The following is a 16,136-nucleotide window of genomic DNA, read 5'->3' on the forward strand; positions in this document are numbered from 1 at the left end:
CATGGAATAGTCTGCCTGCTTAAAACAGGTCCACAGTGAACCACGCTATTTGCACTATTCTGTGCTATTTTTATCCCTTCAGTAGGCAGAAACAAATGTGCATGGACCTCTCGCAGCTCATTGTATAATTATGCATATTTTGTTCGCTTATTTGACTTTTAAATCACTAAGTAAACACACAAAATACGAGAAAATAATCATGTTTGGTTCAGATTATATCCATAATGACAGTAATGCCCACTATACAGTAGCTTTACGTCTAATTCTGCATCTCCTCAAATGCCTACATAGTGCGCCGGCTTTCCCTTTTGGTTAATCAACTCTCTATTCAAGCAAATGAAGGTGGAGGGTCCATGTTCAAATCACAGCAGGATTATGCATGCTACATCCATAGTGGCTCCTTGATTAAACCTCGACCTCCAGTATGTGGCCACACAGATTTGTATGCTTATCTGCACAACACGATGGTTGGTTATGAATCAATCTTCTTCATGGTTTTTCCACTTTATGCAGTGGGTATTTGAATAAAAAAAACACGCTTCTGCATGCAATAGAGCGTGTCATCATGGAGACGTGTCAGTTCATGCAGACTTAAAGAGAAAACTGCGGTTGTTTCCACAATTTGTTCCTAGTGACACTATTGTTACATGCAGACACAACCAAAAATAACTGAACACATTCCTGGACAATCAAGACAAAGTTCGCAGGCTGAGAAAAACACCCGAGATGCTCCACTCTGCAGCCACATCCTCCTGCTCTCATGGGGTCCTGAGGCTTTCCTCGGCTAGGTGGGATATATCACCTCTCCAATATTATCTAGCTTCCAGTTGCATGCCTCTAGAATACCTTTTACTGGAAGGTGTCCAGGAGAATCCCGATCAGAGGTCAGCTGGCTCTTTTCGGCGTGAGGGAGAGCTGTGTGCCAGTTAGAGTCGAGATAGAGAAGATTTGCTCAGGCAGGTTTCCTAAAGCACCTCAGTTACCGTCCGAGCCTTTTCCCCGGAAGAACGTTGGTCTTTTTGTGTCAAATAAAACCATTAATTACATTCAGATTTGGAATATTCCACAGATTCTGTACCGTGCCAGTGTTCAGTTGTAGTGCAGGACGTGTCATTCCCTTAGTGAAGTAGAAACTATGGCTGTGGAGTACAGGGTAGTAGATGGGCACGCAGCAGCACCGACTTTCATGGAGTAGACACCAGAAACTAAATTAGACAAGTTAAGAGAAGCGATATCTATGAGTTTAAGCAATTTAATGCAGTTTCAAGTGATATCCACACCGAGTGGATTTAAATGTGCTTTTATGCGAGGACTAGTGGGCCTTGGTGGAGATGTTCACTCAACTGAGATCTCTTCTCAGAGATGATCGTATGTCTTCAGCCTTTAAAACAGGCCTTTTCTGTTAATCTTTGATCTGGGTCTACACAGCTTACATCAGCTTGTGCTGCTCGTATACATCTGAAGAACCAGCTGTATTTTCCATATAGGAGTCATTAGGGGCATTCTGGAGTGCTGTACCTCAAGTTGTAACAAAATTCTTCAGAGGTTTTTATCAATGGCTATTGAAACAGTTGACAGATCAATAGGGAAGCACTAACCCTCTCTAGGTATATTCGTCTTGATGTTCAAAAGAACTAAAGGCCAAGTGACACCGGGCAGAAGGACAAGGAGCAACATGAAACATTGAAGGGTCATAGAAAAACACTGGCAATAACGATGGGATACCACTGATCAGATACAGGAGGTACAACAAGAATCTAGTCGTGACTTTGTAGCATTTCTTTTATGAAAGGTGCTATACAAATAAAGTTTATTAATAGTATTACAATCATTATTATTATTACTTTTATTATTGCTGTTGGTATTATTATAAAAATGTCAACAAATAATTCCAAAGTAATGCACTTTTGACAACGCAAAGCAGATTTGAATGAAAAGTGATTCTCGTGCTTTCACAGTGAGATTCAGGGTCGGCACAACCTCACTCACAGTCTCTTTAAATAAGACCTCTTCCTCACTGATCCCTGCTCAGCTACACTGCCACCCACGCCCTACTGCCGGCAACCTGCCTCCGCCACTCCAGCCTGCACCTTTTAGCACTGAGTCCAAACATGGCTTTGGTAAATGGTATCCATCTTGAACAAATGTATTTTGGCCCATTATGGGATTTTTCATGTGTTCCCTGTTTTATCTTAGCATGCTAATCCAGAGCTAATCCAGGGCACATCCAAAGAATGGAGTCATCTGTGCCAAGCATGACTGTCCCATTTGTGAGATACATGGTTAAATCATGACATTCGTGTTCTTGACTGAATTGGTTCTTTCTGTCATGATAAACAAAGATCGCCTTCAAAGATAGTCATGGTTCTGCCCTTCTCATAATATCACAACACTTAACTGTCAAGGCACAACACTTACTGTCTACTGTCATTTCAATCTCATGAAATAAGACAAATGGTTAAAAAGAAAAAGAAAAACATATTTTCCAAATTTCTATAATACATTGGTCCAAATCCCCCAATAGGCTATTGAGTTATTGATATAAGGATGTAAGCTATTGAGCTAATATCAAGGGACATTAAAGCTAAATGTTTGGGCTTACGGACACCCTGAAACTCCGAAAGTGTTTTTGGACTCAGACACTTCACCCACCCATCCATCGGCATAGTGGTGAGTAAATAATGAGTGAATTTTCATTTTTCTGTGAACTATCCCTTTAAACGTAGAGGCTATTATATATATATATATAAAAACAGCTTAATCCTAACTTTCTGAGGTGCTTGGAGGAGAATGTAATGTTTTTATTATCAGGATGAAACAAGTGAAAATAGATATTTCTACATTGGAGCATCTCTCAGACTGGTGTTATAAAGTGGCTAGTTTATAAAGTGATGGGTTCACCGCAGTATGTGAATTTGTCTTGCTCGATCCCCCAGAGGAGCTGCAGCAGGAGATCATATGACCATCTGAAGGCCCTCAACAAGATCTGTGTCATCCAGCAGCCGAGAGAATAAGAACAAGCAAATCAGCACAAACGGACTCATTTGAAAGACTCGCCTGTCGAAGCTCGTTCGGTGTTGAATTCCAGCAAACATAAAGTGATCTAACGTGATTACTTTAAGTTTGTTTGAGTGTACATTTTACAACTCTACAATCTGATGATATGTGTGAATGCATGAAGAGGCTTTTAGAACATGTGTTGGCCTGTTGCCCGTTCACATTGACAGACAGCCCCCCTGGGAACGAGACATAATCTGATCAACCTTTCACCCAGGATAACATGTAACGTGAAAGAAAGATAACATCATCAGAGCCATGGTGTCGTTCAGGAGTTCAACTTTTTTTTATCATAGTTTCAGGACTTCTCTTTATATTTTGAATCAACATCTTTTCCTTTTGAAGCGTGACATTTTCATGACTATTTCATTTGAGGAATCTGAACAGATAACGTCCTCATACACAGCTCGCATGTGATGCACATGTGAGGAACTAAACACGTTCTGTGCATTCACGAATGAAACTGATAAAAAAAAAAGAAACATAAACTCCACAGTAACATTTATAGCCAGAGGATATATGTAAATACCAATGGGAATCTCCCAAATATATAAAAAAAACAGTAGTAATAAATGACATTGAACCTAGCCTGACTCCTCCTATTCGATAAACCTTTCCAACTGTGTTTATCACATGTCTTAACCTTTGGAAGACACTATTTCCTATTGTCTTTCCTGGTGTCAAATATAAACTTAACACTGACCAGAGCATGCAATTAACATTAACAAGGGCCCAGAGCATTTACTGAGATGTGTATCTTATCTCGACAAAAACTCATAAGACATCTGAGCCATGTGATATCCCACTATCAACTGTGAACCAGACAGGGGAGGCTACTGTTTCACTTGTGTTGCTTCATGTTTTTCCCCCTGGATTCGTGCTCCGCTGTGACAACAGCCGCTTTGAGTCCGCCTCGCTTGAACATGCAGTACAGGAGAATATCTGTGAATCTGTGACCCACAAACGAACAGACGAATTACAGGATGTCTGGTGTGACGATTGCGATAAATGAGACAAATATACCTCATATACTTATACTAATAAACACAATATATTGATCATATCGTATTTAATATCGGTATGCCGTATTATCCCTGTGGCATTGCAGTTCACATGTCCTACTCATTTTTACTACTCCCTGTTGGCGGTGCTGTTTTCAGTCTATAGTGCGCATACACTGAAAACAGACCATAGAGTGGACTTGTGAATACAGAGCACAGGATGTTATCCAGTCAGTGTTTACTGATGTGATCGAAAATCATTTGCTGTGGCAAGTCATGGCTCAGTCTTCTATTCTCTCTATTTAAAGTAAAGTGTTGTTAAATCTGTATTGATCCTTAAGGGAGTTTGCAGTGTTGCAGCAGCTACTTGACATAAATCACGAAGAATCAAGAGGGTTAGATTTAAAAAAAAAAAAGGCTCAATTATATGCAATCAGAGTGTGAGGAATAAATATAAATGTAGACTATGGCTACACTGTGTGCTGAATATTCACAGTGCAATGGTGGTAATGAATTAACAAACATCAACTGAAGCTCCTGCAACCGGCTGCTGCTAGAGCAGGAACATGTCGACAAAAATGAATGAAAAAATGGATGTAGCTGGCAGTGATACACAGCCCACTGAATGTTATTCCAGCAGCTAACCAAGTGCAAAATGCTAATGTAGACCACAAGTTCTCTATTATGCCTTCATCCTTAAAGGGATACAACAAACACAAGTCAGTGAAAAACCCACCAGCTCTATCTGTGCTCTCCTGATATCCGGGGATGGAGGCAGGGAGCATCACCATTAACATAGAAACACTTTGAACTAAATGCTACCTCCCGGGGATGCACGGGGAGCAGCGCCGCTCTCCCTCTGTACCTGAGCAGCAGCAGGTTAATTCTCTCTCAAAGAGAGGAGTGATGATATCACTAGAAATCAGCGCAAACTCCTTAATGCTGCCGTCAAATAACTCAATGTGACAGGCAATTATACCCCTCACTTTAATGAGTCCTCATCAGGCCTGATGGGAGAAAATGTGTGAAGAGGAGACGGGTTCTGTCAGCATGGTGACATCAGAGCATTCCAAGCCTTTTGACCTGGAGTCGAGAGAGAACATGTCGTCTGTGAAGAAATTGACTATTTCTACCTTTATAAAAAAGAAAGAAACGTGTTACTGAATAATTTCTGTATCACTTAGTGGGCCGCGCCATTGGGGTTCCAAGGAGAAATTAGATTTCCAGCACATGTGGCACCTAATATCTCTGGAAAACTGCAAATGAACATTGAGCTGAGCGAGAGTCAGTCCTCTCATTTCAGTGAAAAAATATACTCACAAAAAAGTCAAACTATGCAGTAGATGCATGTATTTGAAAATATGCACTATTTAAACCCAATGGTAATTATAGTTACGGTGGGTTTTGTCTTTGTGACATTCACTGCCAAAGGCATAACTACAACAATCCAAAGAATTCCAACCCCCAGCAGGAATTGGAAGGTTCTAAATCATTTGTGACACAATTTGCACCAGGCTTGTGCACATGTTTCTTTCCGACGGTGCGTCCCTACTGTGCGATTTCAAAATAGTTTATAACACATGGTTCAACATTGTTATGAAACGTTCCCTGTGAGTTTCGCAACGATGGGTCAAATATTTTCTGTTTTACAGTCTTATTTGCGTTGTGACACCAATTTTTTGTGGTATAATTGAAACAAACCTTCACAGTGTGTTTCAGATATGTATATGGTCGCATAAATAGACCAAACACATCCTGCAACTTCTTTGAGTTGCAGGATGTGTTTGGTCTATTTATGCGACCTCATCAACAACTTTTAATAAGCACAGACGAATAATGCGGGATATATGTCAGAACAATTCTAAGCAGCGGAAAATTAATTATAGTGGTTCTTCATGAAGTTGTATTGTAAAGCACATTGAGCTGGATGTATTCCAAAATTTCAAGTTAATATGGCTGTTGCAGCATTGCTTTTTGGGACCATAATTTCCCACCATCTGGCCTTTTTTTTTCTCTTCACCGTCATCTATATTTAATGGCCCAGGTTTGGTGTTTTTATCTCATTCCAGCTTGCAGCAATTTGATCCACACAGCAATATAACAAATTAAATAAAGCAAGATAGGTTGAATCCTCCAGGTTAAGAAATCTATAGAAAACTCCCCGAGTGCTTTAGTTATAAGTGTAGTATAGTAGCAAAAATCCTTTCTAAGTTGCTTCCTCTTAGACACGGTTTTACTGCAGGAAGTTAAAATGTTCTCCTCATCTAAATGATGGATTAATTTAAAACTGAAATTAAACCTCACAGAACCAGAAACCACTTCAGAATAACACTGTTTGTCACATGGTCGAACATGAACATTACTTGGTCCATATCAGTGAACAAATTACCATTCGCAGAAAGGACCTTTGTAATCATTTTCAGGAAATCATTTTCCAGCTCAATTTTCCATACACATACAAATTGTGATTGCGATTGGGCCTGCATTATTATCACACATAACAAAACCAATACTCCCTCTCAATGTGCTGATCACTTTAAGGACTTTGTTTTTGTGTGAGTTAACTTTTTTGTGTATGTGGTTGTGTCTGTTTTTACTCCTCTGAAACCAGCATACTGTGATCTGCTCTAGCTTTTATGATCTGCCCGAGGCCAGTGTTGTGTTCACATAATCACATTTATGAGCTCTAACATATTGTGGGTTGTTACAATTAAGTAGTCCAGGACTCTGTTGTCAAAAAGTAACCAATCCATATTTAAGATCTCTATTAAAAAGCAAGTTTTTGAACCAGGATTAACTATTCACCATTCAGACCTTATTTGAGTTTGATTTAAATCCTGAAACTGCCCATAAACGTCTGTAGCTGTTATTTACTCATGTTTATTCCTCACTCGATGGAATAACTTGCTGCAGGTTAGAGTTTTATTGAATCATCGTGCTCTTTTTCAACTGATTCCAGCTTCACATTTCAACAAGTGCACAACTTTATACCCGGGAGGTGGTGAGGGCACTGCCGTCCTCCCATGTTGGCCACTGAGCAGATGGAGGGCGTGACCTCACTAACCCTGTATCGCCCCAGTACAGTTGGCACTCACTGAAGGAAGGAAACAAGCAGATCTGTAGCAGCCACCAGCCAAATTCTTCCAGGTTGGGATTACGGCGGCTCACTGATGCCAACAATCTGATGAAGAAAGTCCAACTGTTTGTTTAGTGTAGCCCACTGCACTGATGTTTTCAGACACACTTGGTCTGTTAGCACCAACTGTAGCTTTAAGTAACTGATATACTGCATGATGTAATCATGTTAAGATTGGACAGACGGAGAGTAGGCCTACTTTATCTCTCAGAAGAACAAACAACACACACACACACACACACAGGTTTTTGCAGCTAGGACTTTGCATCGATAGCCTAACCAAAACCTTATTCCTAACCTTAACCGTGACCAGTTCATGTCTAACCTTAACCTAACCATTATTCACATCTTACCCCTAACCTTAACCAGGGGTCTTGACTAGAGGTCCTTAGGGGGGTGGACTTTGGTTCCCATGAGGTCTACTGGTCTTGACAAGGTCAGTGTTTATGCTGTCCTAAAGAGGAAAAAAAATGCACCACACACACACACACACACATAACAGTGTTAATGAAGGTACTATAAATGGTTGTATAATGAAACCGTTTTAAACTAATCATTAGAAGCTGTTCAGTTTACCAAATATCCAGAAGGCTTATAGCAAAAATGTGACTTTAGTGTCTAATGCAATTATTTCACATTTTCTAGACCATCGGTTGTTGTAGATGAAGATTTTAATAAAGGTGAATCTGAATATACTGTACACCAGAGAACATTCTGCTGTCAGTCAAATTAAACATTTCATGACTTGGGCAGCCGGGTCATGAGTTTTGCATCATTACTCCATCCCAATCACTGCTGTCCATCAGCTAATCGGTGTTACCTCGTCCATGACGTGACTGAAAGAACGCAGGACCGACTGATGGATGCTGACTTTCAGAATGACAACACCTGGAGCTGCTCTGGAAAAGAATGTCATCATTTGAATCCTGCAGCACAATCAGGTTGAATAGTTTGATGTTGGTACAGCAGCAGCTGACAAACAAAATACTTTTCTGTTTGATGAAAAATAATTCATGCGGCCCGATAGCTATTCTATATTTGATAGAAATTAAATTGTATTTTAAATGTATTAAATATTTATGCCAGCAGCTCTGTGGTTGTATTTAGATATGCTTTAAGTTAAATATTCAGAAGCTAGCATGCAGATGTTCAATTATTCAAAGGTTGTATTGTCACATGCAGGAATAACAAGATAATAATTCAATAAAATACTTATTTTCCAATGTCTCTATCTGTTTTCATAAATCTAAAGAAACAATAAATAAATGCACATTCATATGCACTCACAAACACACCACATAGAGACATCCGTACATACTGATGTAGACAGTTGAAATAGTGCTAAAGACAGGTATGTGTGCTGATTGATGCTCACCATGTCAACACGAGCCAGTAGTATTTGGCCATAAAGCCAGCAGGTTACAGAACAGTCGTATGCTGGAGCAGATGACAGCACTGGATGAAAGGATCCCAAAAGTTATGACAATTCATCCTGAGGGGACATGAATGTTTGTACCAACTGTCAGAGCAATTCTTGTAATAACTTCTGAGGAAATCAAGCAGCACTAGATGCAGACATAGAACAGGATTAGCCCCGGGTCGAATGTTTTTTCTTTTTCCTCCAATGGATGGATTAGGAGAAAATCGTCTGGTGGGAACAAGTTAAAGACCCCCACCACCTACTTACTTTAACCACGCAAATGTCCCGGGGGTGGGACAAATTAATGATTATCTTATCAACAACTCAGCAATTTTCACATTTTATTGTTATGTGAATTACTTTCAATTAACTAATTGTAATTTAAGGCCGATTATCTGGGCAAAAAAATCTACTTAAATATAAAAAACTGGAAATTCCTATTTACAAATGTATTCAGACTCCACAGTGTCCAAAATCACATTGGCTTTCATCATCCATGAGATGTGTCCTGAGTCCACCTGTAGCAAACGGAATTGAATGGCCAAAGTATAAACAGGCACACTCCTCTATATACTGTATTGTCCCACAACATACAGCAAAAACCAAGTCACGGAATTCAAGGAGCTCTCCAATATAACATTGTGGTGAAGTTGGCACCAGGACAAAGCTATGAAAGCATTTCTAAAGTTCTGAGTGTTTCCAAGAGCACAGTGGCTTCAACAATAGTGAAATGGAAAAAGTTAGGAACCACCAGGACTTTTCCTAAAGTTGCATGTCAGGTCAGACTCAGTAAATGGGCAAGGAGGGGGTTGGTCAGCTATACCCAGCGGTTACTGTAACAGAGCTTCAGACGCCCTCTGCAGAGACTGTAGAACCTGCAGGAAGGACAGTCATCTCAGCAGCGCTCCATCAATCACAGCTTTATGGGCGAGAGGCTGGACGGACGCCACACTGAGTAAAAGATGGATGACGTGAGTTTCCCTGACAGCTCTGAAAGGATTTTGAGCGGATGAAGGGAAAAGATGCTCTGGTGTAATGAGACAAAACTTTTTGAGCAGAACTCTAAACATTGTATCTGGCAAACATCATGTACTACATCACTTGGCTAATATCGTCCCTACTTTAGAGGCATGGTGGCAACATCATGATAGAGGCCGTGGTTTTCAGCTGCAGGGACATGATAGAGTGATCAGGATTGAGGGAATGATGAATGCAGCCAAAAACAGAGAGAGAGCCTTGAAGAAATCATACTCCAGAGTGCACGTGAGCGGCACTGTCTCTTTATACTCATATTTTCTTTGGTCATTTTGTGGCTATTGATGGTTGTTCTTAATCCCTTTTATAGTTTTTCTGTCAGGGACATTTTCTAGGTGAAGCCCTGATACCTGGGACCTCCATCCATGGTCCACACCACAGACTGTAAATAAAGATGGACAACATGGCGGTTCTCCAAAAGTAAAGCCAAAGTGTCTCTATTGCCACCTGTCGCCCGGCTGCTTGACCATTTCCAAGTGCTCATTTTCCCAGTGCTGCAAAGACTCTGGCTCCATATGCGGTGGCGTCTGTATCCAGGTTAGCTCGGTTTCATCGCTGGACAGTGGGAGGAAGTGGAGACGCGTCATCCGTCTTTCTATTCAGTATATGGCTGTAACACATTGGACTTACGGTTCAAGTCTTACAGATATTTTGACACTCAACATGTTTTTGACCAAGGACACTCTTGTTCTTGTCTCTAGGGACGAGGGGTTCATGGTGGAAAATGTCTTTTGCTGTCAGGAACTGGCAGAGCTGAGCTTAAAGAGCTGATTGAAGCAGGCCTCCTGTGCAGACTTACCGTCTGGACCAGCTACATAAGTCATAAAGTGCATTCTTTATGAGGACTAGTGTGAAAAGCTTGAATACATTGTCTGTGTCCTGATCAGATCCCAGCAGAATACTCTCTGCAGAGGTGATTCATTCTCTGGATCAAGACAGTCCTTTAAAGCCGCTCCTTCTGATTTCAGATCAAAGCTGCTAAGAAAATCTTTTTTTGGTGTGAGCATTAAGCAGCCGCCTCAAGGGCTAAATCATCACTGAAAGCGTAAATGCAAGTGATGGCTCAAATTTTTAATAAGCTGAAGCTAATCATTATTTGGAGAAAACAAAAAGGGAGCTTCATTAACGGCTCACAGGGAATGTGCGTTTTAATCGCGACGCAAAAAAGAACACTGCGTCTTTTTGTATTAAAGTGACTGAAACGTCCCAATTGGACAGATGCTGCTGGGGTGAATGTCTCTAACATTTGTATCCATTTCATCTTACCAGCATTTATTAAAGAAGCCTTAAGGAGACACTATTCAGTCTAATTGATTCTGAGATTTTGGGCCAAATTGTCATCTTTTCTTTGTTTTCTGTGTTTTTATCACACAACATAATGGACCAATGGATTACTTTTTTTGCTCTTACTTTAATGTTTCTTTTATTCTTTTCTCATTCTTTTGAATGGTGTTCTATCAATTTATCTTTGTCTTTCGTATCATTTTTGGTGTTTGATTTTAGATTTTATGTTACATGATTTGCATGATCTGAATTTGAATGCCTTTGCATTATTTTGCTTTTGCTGTCGATGTTTTTGTTGTAGCTGTTTTAAGGAAAGCTACACTAATAAAGTTGTTTTTATAAAGTTAGTAATACTTATTAAAGTGTAAAACAGTAGATTGTAAATATGGCGTAGGGATCCAACTACAGGGCTTTGATAAACTGCCCTGTCCTCATTATGACACATCAAATTATCTATGAAGGGAGGGAACTAGTGTCCGCTGAGGCGCACAGTGTTTGGTAAAGAGCGCAGCAGAGGCGCACGGTGAAGAGTCAGCTGTAGTTTGGTTCAAGAGACATCATTCCAACAGACTGTCCCTGCTCGTACACATTTCGATTTAATGCCAGCCTGTGAACGTCTCCTTGTTTTAAAACATCTCCGTGAAGGCAAAGCGCACTGAGAAGAAGTCCAGGAGGGAGGATGCGCTCCTGCGTCTTTGGATAGTGCGTAAGTTTGCTGCCTGAAACTTTTGGAGAGCAAGCACCGGCAGGAGAGCGTCCGCTTCAAATCCGTCCATCCACGGGCTGTTTCTGAGAGGAGCCGAAGATGAACGACACGGGCATATTCTGCAGGAACAACCAAACAGCCAACCTGACCGACCCGGCGTGTCTGAACTCAACCCGCCCGTCCTACAACCACATAGACATCACCACGTTCATGCACACATTCCCCACCATCTACGGCATCCTTTGCTCGGTTGGAGTTATTGCCAACGGACTGGTCATCTACGCGGTGGCGGCATGCAAGAAGAAGATGGTCTCCGACATCTACGTGCTGAACTTGGCCATAGCGGACATGCTGTTCCTGCTGGTGATGCCCTTCAACATCCACCAGCTGGTCAGAGACCGACAGTGGGTGTTCGGAAACTTTATGTGCAAAGCGGTGGTGGTGGTGGACGTGAGCAACCAGTTCACCACAGTGGGGATTGTTACTGTGCTCTGCATTGACCGGTAAGTCCATCAATACATGAAGATAAGAGTCAGATAGGGGTTATTATAAAGGTGGTGAAAAATAACAACATTTATGTATGTGCAAATCAATATTAAAAGGCTAATTATACTAATAATACTACTAGCAACAACAGCAGCAGCAATAATAATAATAATGATGATAATAAACATATTCACTGTTGCATAATACTGAAGAAATCGTCCCTCTATAGTGTTAACAGGTTTTCCTAGATGATCGATCATCTGCAGGATCCCATGACGACATAATGTTATATACATAAACCATCAATTAGTCATGTGTATGATCTGGAACAGATTAGTACTAGACAAAACTAAAATAACTTTTCGTAAAACAGCCCAGCATCCATTCCTCCGTTAATGCTAGAAAATAATATAATTGCCGATCACTGATCAATAAGCGTCCAAGCAGGTTTGGGGTCCTCGGGCACGTGCGGATTTTGTGTTAGAGCGGGAGAGGGAGAAAGAAAGACAGACAACACGGGTGAAGGTCTACAGGGCTTGTCATAATTGCTGGCATCTGGTGGGAGCCAGTAAACTAAATCAGTGAAGTACGACTTGAAGGATATAAGGGACTTTTCAAAAAGAAGAAGGGATGAAGGCAACAAGGAGCATGAGAGGAGGAAGAGGAAGAGGAGAAGGGGTTATACCTCCTGTTGCTGCAGCAGCAGAGCAGCTCAGATTGATGAAGAAGAGGGGATCTTCATCTGGAGAGTCTGATTCAGTGGTTCTCAAGCACCGTTTACATATTGCTTTGGTAAATCATCACAAATATAGGACTGATCTCACGGTCTGATCAAATCTCAATTGGTCACATACACAGATGCCCAGATCATTTCCTTACAGCACATTATGTACGGTATTCATGTCATAACTAGAAAGGTGCAGTTACTTGTGAGAAATGCGAAGCTATTTCAGCTGCCCCCGCTGTTTCCATATCATCGCAGCGCCTTATTTGAAAAAAATCGATCAGAGATACAAATAATCAGGATGAACAATCACTTGTATGAACCAATCACATGGTTCATAAAACGGATTCTCTGTGTAGGCCTTAAAGGACGTGCATGTAGCATAGAGTTCTCCTGTCGGTGTGGGGTAAGTGTGAATTTTGGATCATATCAATATTCAACTTGGCTGACATGGGGGAAACACATCAGTGGGTCAGAGGCCGAATATGGATCTGCACTCATCGATTCTACTGTCAGACTAAAGGTACATTTATTGGACGTCAGCTCGGAACAGCAGCGTCTGTTCATGAACATGATGTCAAAACTGTTATGAACTGAGATAATTGCTGCTAGCAGGAGGTCCGGGAGAAAAACGCAGTCATTTGTACCACAGCGTCATTTTCTCCACTTAAGTGTCACTTGCTGTAAGTAGTGACAAAATAGTCATTCATTTCCTGCGAATGCCCTAAAGCCTGAGATCCATTGTGACTAAACCACCTGAGTTGCTCCTCAAATTGAAATACAACCAAATGGAAATGTGTGAATTTTCACTACTTGATTAAACTAATTTATTGCGGCATTCATCACTTTGCAAAGCATGTAATATATTGAGATTGTATCTTTTACATGGTATTTACTTTTATCATCCCTTGTCAAGGACCTTGTCAATGACCTCTTTACACGCACTTTAGCAAAGTTGCTTTTATAGTCTGAGTGTTGAGTCTTCAGTCTGACTCTAAACAGTGACTTCTTCCTTCTAGGTACATAGCCATCGTCCACCCCACCTCAGAGAGAAGGACCATCAGCTGGACCATCATGATCAACATACTAGTGTGGCTTGGAAGCTTCCTCCTCACCGTGCCCGTCATGATGTTCGCCAAGGTGGAGCGTAGGCAGCATTTGGAGGTCTGCATGATGAACCTGGACGGGCCTGAGGACATGTACTGGTACACGTTCTACCAGTCCATCCTTGGCTACATCATCCCCCTCATCATCATCAGCACCTTTTACTCGCTCACCCTCTACCACGTCTTCAGCTCCATCCGCCGGGTTAAACGCAAGCAGTCCGTCTGGGCTAAAAGAGCCACCAAGATGGTGCTGATGGTCATCGCGTTGTTCCTGATCTGCTGGTCGCCCTACCACGTCATCCAGGTGATCAACCTGAGCAACAACACGCCGACCATCACCTTCATCTACGCCTACCACATCAGCATCTGCCTCAGCTACTCTCACAGCTGCATCAACCCACTCATGCTGCTCATCTTCGCCCAGAACTACCGTGACCGCCTTTGCCGCAGAAACATGCTCAACAGCTCCCAGCATTCTTCCAAGCTCACAGTCGTCAAACAAGATGGTTCCAGTTCAACCAATAACCCTAACTACCGCTTAACTGTCGTATAATCCCAAAGTGTGTGTCCTTTTGTAGATACACAATGTTCTGCTGCTCACCTCAACAGGAAGTAGCTCGATGAATGGTGTTGTCCGTGAAATAACCTTCCCCAGCATTTTCACAACTGGAAATGGATACCGTACGAATGAGCCTGGGTATAAAGCATGAGCAGCAACTTCAGCCCTGAGTGAAAGAAGTGAAATACAGGTCATATCAAATGTTTTCAACAGAGAGTGCAAGAGAAAAAAAGACACAGATCTGCAGAGGAGAGCAACCCCCGCTAAAATAAAAATAAAAAAGGAACTAAGTGTCTCTGAGCCAGGGGGGACTTCCGCACTGACTTCACAGATGCACAGATGAGAAGGGACGCTGAGGAGCAACTCAGGTGTGGCTCTGTTTTTTTCTTCTGGACTGGGAGCTTTTTCATCAAAACCTTTGTCGACCACAGGCTACCTCCAGTGTAATGCTGGTCAGTCACTACACTGAGGGGCAGCTTGTGAGATCTGTCCCCGACAAACATTCAACAACACTTTCACGTCTGTATTATTGTGAGGTTCACCAGTCGGAGTACGACACAGTGCCTGGAGAGCTCGTGATGAAATCTGCTACCAGTTCATAGCTGTATGAGTTGTTTGATGGAAAAAGAAAAAAAATCTGAACATGTGACCTCTGTCAAAAACAATCACTGGTCTCACTTTCTAATAAGGAGAGACTTATACGATGTAACAAACGGCTTTATTGTGGTTAACATGTGATGTCTTTATTTTTTTTAGAGCAGTTATCAGCGAGTGATAATAATAAGTGAGGACCTTTAAATGGTGCAAAATCGAAATAGTCGATTTTTATCTCGTCTATTTTAGAATAATGCCATTATACATGCTGGTAAACCCCAGCCAGTTATGAATGGTATAAGTCATTAAGTTTGATTTTCAAGGTTTAAGTCAATAAATAGATTTAGGTCCAGATCATCCACCACATTTTTGATATAGTTTTCACAACATGGCAGCCCAAGATGTGTATTCATCATTGGATTATACAGAATTATAACTCATTGGTCTATTACAATTTAACTGTTAATAAAGCTAAGACATTCATGGCACATACTCTACAGTGGTTTCCAGTTTGCATAATCAATCTATATTTTACAGCTGATCCACACAACCACAAATACACCAGTTTTACTGAGTCTTGTTGGTCCCATGACAAAAGCCGGTTACCAACAACACACATTTATGACTGCTACTAGTGTAAGTACTGCTTCTCATGAACTCCTGCTAATGACTCACACATTCTTTACTCAATAATGAGTTGAACGGACACGTGTGCTTTCGTTTGTCATCAACACAGAATTCACAGTGTGTCATTATGCTATTTAAAGACGAATCAGAACGGCCCATTTCCATCAATTTTAGACTCTAATCACTGGAAAACGCAGCGTTAAACACCATAAACTGCCTGAAACCCAATGTCTCACCAGAGAAAATCAAGAATCTCTCAGACTTAGACAAATACTGTATCAGACGTATGTTTTTTTTTTTTTTTATCTTTGCAGCCACAGCATCACCATCACTGTGGATTACAAAAATAAACAGAGCAATGGACAACTAGACACTGACGCGATGTTATGTGGGAGGGAACT

At 41.2% G+C, this 16,136-nt stretch overlaps 1 protein-coding gene across 1 annotated transcript; it reads left to right on the forward strand.

Annotated features, from left to right (window-relative positions):
• The first annotated feature begins 11,678 nt into the window (after positions 1-11,678).
• On the forward strand, positions 11,679-14,508 carry LOC128446410 (melanin-concentrating hormone receptor 2). The gene is made up of 2 exons (XM_053429442.1): positions 11,679-12,142; positions 13,869-14,508. The coding sequence occupies exons 1-2, from the start codon at positions 11,739-11,741 to the stop codon at positions 14,506-14,508; spliced, it is 1,044 nt and encodes a 347-aa protein (XP_053285417.1). The 5' UTR covers positions 11,679-11,738.
• The last annotated feature ends 1,628 nt before the right edge of the window (positions 14,509-16,136 follow it).

This window comes from Pleuronectes platessa, chromosome 8 (genome assembly GCF_947347685.1).
Source record: "Pleuronectes platessa chromosome 8, fPlePla1.1, whole genome shotgun sequence".
NCBI classification, from domain to species: Eukaryota; Metazoa; Chordata; class Actinopteri; order Pleuronectiformes; family Pleuronectidae; genus Pleuronectes; species Pleuronectes platessa.

Excerpts from the sequence above, each read along its gene's own strand:
- LOC128446410 (XM_053429442.1), top strand. The coding sequence starts at position 11,739 with ATGAACGACACGGGCATATTCTGCAGGAACAACCAAACAGCCAACCTG. Across the intron at positions 12,143-13,868 it reads ACTGTGCTCTGCATTGACCG|GTACATAGCCATCGTCCACC; the intron begins GTAAGTCCATCA and ends TCTTCCTTCTAG.